Source organism: Paramisgurnus dabryanus, chromosome 11, assembly GCF_030506205.2.
Source record: "Paramisgurnus dabryanus chromosome 11, PD_genome_1.1, whole genome shotgun sequence".
NCBI classification, from domain to species: Eukaryota; Metazoa; Chordata; class Actinopteri; order Cypriniformes; family Cobitidae; genus Paramisgurnus; species Paramisgurnus dabryanus.
In genome coordinates this window covers 36,019,563-36,029,572 of record NC_133347.1, presented here as the reverse complement: position 1 = coordinate 36,029,572, position 10,010 = coordinate 36,019,563, and the positions used below count along the sequence as shown (strand labels likewise).

The following is a 10,010-nucleotide window of genomic DNA, read 5'->3' as shown; positions in this document are numbered from 1 at the left end:
CAACTCTTAATTAATAATTATTTATTTTTAGGTCAGAGTTAAACTTTGTTGTTCAAGCACATATTATATCAACATCAGGGTTTTAAACAATTACCAAAATTGAAATATTAAATAATTGAAATTGAATTGAATTTAAAAATATGAATGAAAGTGTATGGATGAAAAGAATAGCTCAAACGAAGTGTGACACTATACCAGTAAACAGGTTGCAACATTTTAAACGTCACTTGCAAACACTACAGCTCATTGACAGGATAATACAAACTTCAGGGTTTATCCAATTACAAACTGATAAAAATATGGATGAAATGCATAAGGAAAAGTTATAGGTCAACGAAGTGACACAAGAAAAAAATTATAAGCAGTAAAAAAAAGTTGTAACATTGTAATAATAAAAATTAAACTCATGAACAGTGAGATGGATAAACATCAGGGTTTTATACAATAATGTAAACTCCATTAATATAAAATATGAAGGAAATGGATGGATGAAAATGTATAGCTCAAGCTTAGTGTGACACAAGAAAATAATAAATTATGAACGGTAAACAGGATGTAACTTTATAACGGTCACCGGAAAACTGAACAATTCAGTGAGATGGATGGAACTGCGATTTGTGAGATCTGGCTTAACAGCCGTGGTCGCAACCCGTATAACGTCTCGCAGATGGGCATCAGTTATTCTGGACCTCAAACGGGTTTCGTTTAAGTTCATGATAGAGAAAGTCTGTTCACAAATGTACGTTGACCCAAAACAGCTCAACATTCTCTTGGCAAGTGCTTGCAGTGTGGGGAATTTCTCTTTGTTTAGTTGTCGATAAAAGTCAATTTGCGAAAGCTGCTGATGACGGAACTGCAACTCATCATCGCACTGCAAGTCTATGAGCTCTTGCTGAAGTTCATGTGCAACATCAACGGGATCCACAGAAAAAGGAGATGCGAAGACATGCATATCTTTTTCAATTATAGTAAAATCTTTAAAACGCCAGTTAAACTTAGCAAAGAGGTCTTCGATCACGTTTGCATACTTCCCTATTTGCCCACATGTTTCTATTGGGAAACAGTCCATTACCTCTTTAAATGTAGGGAAATGTGAGGTGTTGATTTCACTCTGCAACAGGTGTCTTTTGAACAGTTGAAATTTAGTTGCAAACGCCTTGATGTGAGAATACAGCTGACTCACCACTGCATCTTTTCCTTGAGGGCCGACATTTAGTGCATTTAGGTGTTTGTTAATGTCAATTACAAATACAAGGTCTGCGAGCCACTTAGGGTCAGACAGTTCTTTCATCGCATGTCCCTTTTCGTCAAAAAACTGGCCTATCTCCCTCCGAAGCAAGAAAAAACGCTGCAGTGCATTTCCCCAACTGAGCCACCTCACATCGTTGTGATAAATTACATCTCCATATTGCGCCTCTATGTCGGAAAGAAACTGCTGAAACTGGTGGCGGTACAAAGCTTTGGCACAAATGAAGTTAATGGCTTTCACCACTGGTGAAACAACATGATCAAACTTCAGACATTTTGCGCACAGCACTTGTTGGTGAATTAAACAATGAAGTTTAATGGCATTGCCATCTTGCTCGCTGACTTTGTTGCATAGCAGTGATGCTAACCCACTTCTTTCGGGCGCCCCATCGGTAACAATTCCGCTTAATTACTCCCAGGGCAGTTTCATGTCATCAACCGCGTCAGAGACACACTGGAGTAAATTCACACCTCGTGTCTGCCCCTTAATACTTTTGAGGTCCAGCAGCTCTTCTGTGATGTTCATGTCCTCATCAATTCCTCTTAGAAAAATGAGCAACTGGGCAGTGTCTGAAATATCGGTGCTCTCATCACACGCCAAAGAAAAATTGTCAAATTTATGGCCACGTTTAGTCACTTGTTTTTTTATGTCGGATGATATTTCTTCGATTCTCCGTGCGATAGTGTTGCGAGCAAGGCAAAGATTCGCAAACTCTTGCTTCTTATCTGGACAGATGTTTTCTGCAATTTTCATGACACATTCCTGGACAAACTCACCCTCAGAGAAAGGTTTTCCATGTTTTGCAATGAGGACTGCCACCTCGTAGCTTGCTCTGGTAATGTTTTCATTGGACTCTTTTGCCCTGATAAACAACCGCTGCTGGGAAACCAGAGAGGCTTCTAGTTGTTTAACTTTATCCTCTCGTTCACTGTCGGAGAACTTCTGATAGGAGTTTGCATGCTTTGCCTCGTAATGCCTCTTCACATTATACTCTTTCATAACAGAAACAGTCTCATTGCAAATTAGGCAAACACAATTATTTTGACTCTCTGTAAAAAAATACTCAGATTTCCAGCGCTCATTAAATCGACGGCCCTCTTTATCAACCTTGCGCTTTTTTGATGTGGCCATCGTGGCATCCTGATAACGGTTGAATTGTCACACACTCGTAATATATAAGGCCTACCGCTACACCTGGCCTAAAACCCAGTGCTGCCAGCTTGTGTTGACATTGTAAAACTGCATGCTTTGTAAATTATGTATTGCGGGCCACTTTTGTTATAGTTTAATTAACACGTTGCGGGCCGTTTAAAATGAATCCCCGGGCCATGATTGGCCCGCGGGACGGACTTTGGACACCCCTGCCCTAAGAGGTAAATGATTAGACACAAGGAATTCCACAACATCAATAAGAGCAGAAAATCTAGTATCGATTTCTCTGTATTTGATCTGAATTCAGTAGTGTTGAGATTTCTTTACCCTTCTCTGTCCGACTTACTTTTTCTCTCCACATACTGTAACAAGTTAAATGTTCTTTGGATGTTTCGTGTCTGTTGAACCCTTTATTTGTTTCCATGGTGTGTTTCCAGTCATTGAAGCCTTTGGTTTTAAAAGCCAGGTCAAGTCTGTCCCCTGGCCGATCTGCACTGCAGTTTGGGGTGCAAAATTTTCTGCAGGGGTAGCAAAAAGCTGCATCCGCCTTAACTGAATACTCAAGCCAGTCTCTTTTCTGAAACCACGCCTGCAAAAATGACCTCTTTTTAGTACCAAACAGGCGTGTAGGATACGTACTCAGTACGACTTGGATAGGTCCATCTATCCCCAAATCATCCGGGCAGGTGGTGGCATCGTTCCGGGTGGAACCAGTAGCTCTGCCTTCGCCGAGTCCTATTACTGGGGCGTCGACATTTTCATCAGCGCTGGTCATACTTGAACTGAGTCGTTGAGCTGTTTTCTCTTTTGAGCTGGTGAACCATTTTCTTATATCCATTTTAAAAGATTTTTTGAAATAAAACAATGTTTTAGTAGATATTTTCAGACGAACTCCGCAAACTTTAGAATACGATTACACTGACCATTTAGCCTACTGATTTACGTTTCTGACGTAGTGGCAGCGTGAATGTAATTGGCTGACTGTTAGCACTGCATTATGGGTCAGTACAATTATTATTTTTAATTAACTTATACTTTTCATTCTTAAACCAGTATTCATGGTATAATAAAAGTAATTTGTAAAACATTTATTTAAATTACTAAGTTCGTTATTGTTTTGAGAAGTAAGGGGGCACAGTGACTCAAGTGGCCGGGCCACGACCCCCAGGGCCCGCTCGTGGGGCCGACACTGTCTTGAACAATGACTTCTTTCAGATCCTGGATGGAGAATGACATTCTGCTTGTCTTTTCAGAACTCCCCATACATCTGAATCACTTTTCCTCTGTGCTCCTTCTAAAATGAATAAGTGACCTTAGATGTGTGTTTTGGGTCACAGTCATGTTAAAAGATTGCCCAGTGACCAAGGGCACAGAGTGATGGTAGCAACTTCTCATTAAAGACACACTATGCAGGTATTTTACCTTAATATAACAGCTTCAAAGTTATTTCGGTGGTAAACAAAGTCATAGTAGGGCGAATCATCCTCCTGTTGAAGCTCGGGGAGGACGGCGCTAGCAAAACCAGCAATGCAAGCTTGAGAGAAGCGCCCCTGACAAATCTCACGAGAATCACGACTTGCTTTACGGCAACGACGTCACACACGTTAGGCTTGTTCGACTTCGTGCGGCGCTGCAAGAACCGACCGCCGGATGATGTCAAAGTACCGCGTGAATGATCCGAGATGGCACTTTGACGTCATCTGGCTGTCGGTTCTTGCAGCACCGCATGAAATCAATCAAGCCTATAAAAACACCTGCACCCGCGAATTTAAGACGTGAGGCTAAACGATTTAAAAGTTAAGAAAGCGCATTCGGAAGAGAGTAGGAAAAGAGAATCTGACCGCGTTAGGAACCGGACAAGAGTCCCACACGGTGTTTTTACTCGTTGGCGTGAACTAAAAGACAGCACTGGATGCAACAGGGATGCTGATCTGGCGATCTTGTTGATGGACTAGTAAGTGAATCTCTTATTTGTAAACTTGTTTGTGGTATATGTTGTATGTTGTTGCACTTGCTTGTAATATGTCATGCGATTATCATGACAACAGTCAATATCTCACATAATTTTCAGGACATAAATAAGCCTAGAGGTTGTAAATAGTGTAAACATGCACAATTTGCAAACTATTATGATAAAATAGCAATGATCATGTGTAGTGACATTATAACGAACAATGTTATAAAAATAATGCAACGTACACAATTAAATTTGTCATGGCATTTTGTAATGTTTACATTACAATAAAATAACACAAATGAAATTATAAAGTAGACATAGAGACATATGTTTACTTTTGATTTAGCTGCAATCATGTAAAAACGTTATAAGCCAGCAAACGCTGTACTTTATTATTATATGCACTCTACACTTGGAATAAACTTCTGATTATCCTATTACCAGCATCTGTAGTTTAGTAGACTATGAAGTAGCCTAATATTTGTATGAAATTGTGAAACATTACCTGGTCATTATCTTCAGAGGTGTTCTATAGTGGGAAATTATGACAGTTGCAAGTATTCTCCAGCGACCCTAGTGGTCGCTGTTTGACAAAAACGCCGAAAATGCATAGAGCACCTTTAAGTACACAGTACATCTGTGTATTCATGATGCCGTCTTTAAAATTCAACTCTTCAACACCTGCAGAACTCATGCAAGCCCACAGAAGAGCACTGCCACCACCATGCTTTACTGTTTGTACCTTGCATTCTTTGTTGTACTCCTCACCCTTTTCACACCATAAAGTTTGGAACACCTCAGAGCCACAAAGATTAATCTTTGTCTCATTACTCCAAAGTATAGACAGTGAGAGACTCAATAGTCTTTACCTTTCTCAATATGAGCTCTGGCAAAAGGCTTTTTGTGCATTGTCTTTACCAGTGGCTTTCTCTGTAAATGACAGCCATTCATGCCTCTCCTTTGCACTGTACGTCCGTCGTGTGGTGTCATGGGAAACACCACAAATTGACTTTCTAATGATTTTGCCAACTGTGCTGAACTTGCATGATGATTTTTTCAACATCTCTCATCACAAAACGCTCTTGACGAGGTGTTAACTTCAGTGGACGTCCTGGACATCGCAGAGAGCTTCCCACAAGTCCATTCTTTTTTAATTTTTGGATCCCTTTCGTGACAGTGTTCAAACTTATTAGCAATGCTTAACTAATTATCTTGAAACCTTGACCATTTTGTGCAAAGAAATTCTTTTATTTCTCATGTCTTAAGACATTTCTTTACCATGTAGTGCTATTCTGTCACCATTACATGAGAGTGGACTCTCAATTACCAGTATCCTGTGGCCACCTGTGTGATGATTAATTATATTCATAATTTCCTGTTAATTACACTTTATATAATTTTTTTGCTAACATATTCATCATGGTGTACTCATTTTTGCATCACGACATTTAATTTAAATTAGTTATTTTTTGTATCATAAAGATGGTCAGTGACTTTGACTCTTTTCTTAATAAAAAATAAATGTTTAATAAAACTGTTTTTTGAAAAATCTTAATTTTCAAAGGGAGTGAACTCATTTATGCTGTGCACTGTATATAACTAAGAGAACCATCATCTGACTGTCACAACACAAACATCATTGAACTTAATTAGTCTCTTCTGCTGGATTATGAATGCAGATCTTCATCCACATGTTTGTGTGTTAACAATCTGGGGTCGACTGACAAACTCTTTATTTTTCAATCACTCCGCAAAGAGACTTAGATAACTCTGCTGATTTTGGACATACAGATATGATTTATACATCATTTAAAACGTTAAAGTGTCTAGTTTTTTCTGTCAACTCCCAATAAAAACAGAATGTTGTGCTTTTCGTAAAATTAAGAAAATAAACATGATGCGCGTTTTGTTCTCTCTCCTTCAGTGAAGTCCTTTCAGAAACGCGTCAGAAAATTAACTGTAACTTCACAAATACATGTCATAGAAACAAAAGATAAATGTCTACATAATGCTTGGAATGTCAGCTTTTAAATGATGTAAGTGAGATCGAAAACATATATTGTCATTCGGTGTAAACTGTATGAGAAGTAGGAGAGGGACCGTCTCTCTAATGTTACCTGATTATCTGTAATGAGATGAGATCGCCACACCCCCGCGCCATTGAAGTGAATGAGCAGAGACATCCATATGCATAACTCGTGCCTCCTGCAGTCAATGGATACGCAATCCACAACCCAGGCTCTCCATTCCTTGTTGTTTCATCCAATTGCACCAAAACATGACATCTAAATCCTTATTTACTTGCGTATGTGTGTCAATATATCCAGACGCGAGTGTTTTCTTTGTCTTCCGTCAAACAGTTCACGCGATGGGAAACGCACATACACAAACACACGAGTCAGGAAATCGACGCGGTTTTTGGTATTCTTATAAAATACGCGATTGCAAACAGTACAATCCTTATTTAGTTGCGTCTAAGCGCATATCTCCGCACAGGACGTTTATTAAACACAGGATCACTCGCATGTGCATACATACTGCTTTCATGATCAACACGTGAGGTCGGCGGCTGTAAACAAACATTGAAAAGTTTATCACGCTTGTCCCTTGTTGTGTTTCTACTATAATGATTACAAAAACACAAATAAGAGTCCAGACAACGATAGGCAGTTGTTCTTTTGAGCTTTTTACTGCACAAAAGTAAACCTCTCGCTGGCCAACCAAACACAAACCCTGTGTTCACTTTGCGATGGCCAAACAGTACCTTTACCATGATTAGGCTACTATGGTTTTTAAAAGGTAACTTATACTTGTGAAATTAATATAATATCAATTGAAATGTGTATTTACATTATATTGAAAAGTAAACCTCATCTCATGGTTTTACTACAGAGAAAGTTACATTCCTGTTAAACATCCCCACAAGGCACATTATGTGGCTCATTATTCAACTCTTTTGTCTCTCAGCTGTCAATCACTGATCATTCAGGAGCTTTCCCGTCTCCACGCATACAGCCTTTACCAAGCAAAAGTGTCTTAGGAATTGTAAATCAATATCTTGCTTTATGTGAATGAGTAGGCCGAATGATTTTCACATCATTTTGAAGAAAAAACTCTAGACTACTAGATCCTGTTTTGAAAAGTCTTGGGAAAACATGTTTAGAATTAGTTTTGCGGACTTATATCAGTGACTTAAAAATTTTGCCTTTTCAAAAACCACGCATAAACATTTTTCTCTCAAAAATACAAACATGTACATACATGTTGATTATATGATATTGTAGCCCAGTTTGTGATGAACACAGTGTTATGAGACTTTTGCCATTAATATGTTTTTAAGCAACTGAAAAAAGCACAAATGTCAGTGCATGTCAAAACTTCCCCAGGGCCCTAAAAACCCCTTAGACCCCAGAGGGTTAACAGACGTCTCTCATGTTGATCTCTGATGTCTCACTGCTTCTGTTTGTCCAGTAGGAGGCAGTAAGCAGATCTTTTGCTTTATAACTGATGTCTGTTGCTTGATTTGTCATCTGTAGCTCTTGTAGATTATTGATACGATCGAGACTTAATACTATAAAACATTGAAGAGGAAGATCAGACATTAATAAACACTCATCACAGTCAATATCAACAGACATCATGTTTATATTTATCATCTTACATGACTTTCATCATTATGCATTTACATTTATTTACTTAACAGAAGCTTTATCTAAAGTGACTTACACATGAGAATAATACAAGTAGTACTAGGGGTGGGCGATAAACCGGTAGACAAAATTAACCGGTAGAAATTTGTCAACCGGTAGAGATTTTGGACTATCGTTTCTATCGAGGTTACGTGCCCACGTCACGCTCCTGTGCGTGTGGTCGCGAAAACGTAACGTTTGTACACGTTTTAAAACTGCAGTGCTTAAATACAAGTTATTTTAAGCCATTGAAACACAGACAACAGATCTGTATGCGTGCGTTCTTTCTGTGTGTCAGGAGCGGACAAGTCGCGCAACCGCTGCTCTTTCTGTCTGTGAGGAGCGCGCAAGTCGCGCGACCTCTGCTTATTAAGCTCGTGAGCATTTTTCCCGCTTTATTGGCCTCAAATACACATATGCGTCAAAATTCCCGTCTTTGCAAGCATCATCATAAACACGACCAGTAAGGTCTTAAGAGAAAGTAAACAGCTAAAAGAGAAAGCGCATGTGTAACAGTGTATTGGATCCGGACTTTGGTCTTAAAGGGGAAGTTACCTAATTTTGCTCCTGTCTGTCACTCGTGTTAATCAAACAGCATTGAGAAAAAAATCTCTCACTGCTCCTGATTAAATCACTTTTCTACCTTAAATAAAAATATATATAGGCCTACATACATGCATAATTATTTATTATCATTCTTATTGACTGTGTATCTTCAGAGAGCTTGAGTTTTGTTTGTTTTTATCTTCTTTCTATGCTTGTATATGTTTTTTGTGAGAATTATGAACATTTCTATGGTATTAAAGATTTAAACCTTATTAAAAGATAAAAACTCTACCGTGATACATATCGTTATCATGATATAAAATTAATCCTATCGTGATAGAAGATTTTGGTCATATCGCCCACCCCTATGTAGTACTATCATACCACATTAAATACCAGAGTAAAACAACACTACGGCCGAAGTGTGAGAGTAAAACAATTACATGACAGTCCCTTGTAGTTAATAATTCATGAATTTAATAACAAAACTATATGTAACGTCCTGATAAATATCAGTGGAGAATAGTTTTATTCAATGTGTTCCTATTCCAAAACCTGTTTTATTGTTATTCCTTTTCTTTTGAATGTTCAAATACCATGTATGAATACAGACTATTTAATTGCATTAAGATTTATAATTTAATAAATTTTCTCTGTTCCCATTTAATGATTCACAGTTATAAATTCAGTAAAATTAAGAGATATAAATTCAGTAAAATTAACAATAAGGGACAGTCTAACAATGCTTTGGTTCAAGATGTGGATTTTGTTTAAATAAGGTTGGAACTGATCTGACGTCAGAGCTTGCGGTAAAGAGAGCTCTCGCGAGGAGAGAGAGAGGAGGAACACAATGGCGCTGCAACGAAATGTAAACCTTTGCTTGTTGTTCTGGAAAAAAAACTTTCCTTGTGTTGTTTTGCGAACTTGATAAGTAAACTGTGTTCAACTTGTAAACCAGTACGTTTTTCAGTGTGGGACTGTGGACTGAGAACAGTAGGTGTGTGTTTAAACTGTGAAGTGAGTTGAACCACAAGAGTTTGCGAGGGTTTTCTTACTCTAACTTGTGCAAGGGGACCGTGACACGCCAGCCTGCTTGCCGGATGACAAGATATCGTTCGGGAGAGGATCGCAGGACTGTCACCAGATGCTTATCAACACTGCAGAGGGTTCAACGTTGATGTGGAGATAAACGACGCAGTTTGGGTTGCCTTTGGATGCGGTAGGATTTTGTTTCTTATCTTCACAAGGGAGAACCGATTTCCAGAGCTCCTACGATAAGCGCGCCAACGAACCTATATGCAAGCTTGCTTATAGAACGGTAAAAGTGCACTGATAGGTTTTCAAAAAAAAATTTTTTTTATTATTGTTTAGTTTCTCTTTCTTATTTTCCATACCAAATGTTTCATATCCAGTGTTC

At 38.6% G+C, this 10,010-nt stretch overlaps 1 protein-coding gene across 1 annotated transcript; it reads right to left on the bottom strand.

Annotated features, from left to right (window-relative positions):
* Positions 1-535: 535 nt before the first annotated feature.
* On the bottom strand, positions 536-2,380 carry LOC141282946 (general transcription factor II-I repeat domain-containing protein 2-like). The gene is made up of 2 exons (XM_073816144.1): positions 1,720-2,380; positions 536-1,491 (listed from the first exon to the last, which is right to left on the bottom strand). Exons 1-2 carry the CDS (start codon positions 2,378-2,380, stop codon positions 536-538), a joined length of 1,617 nt encoding a protein of 538 aa, XP_073672245.1.
* Positions 2,381-10,010: the final 7,630 nt, after the last annotated feature.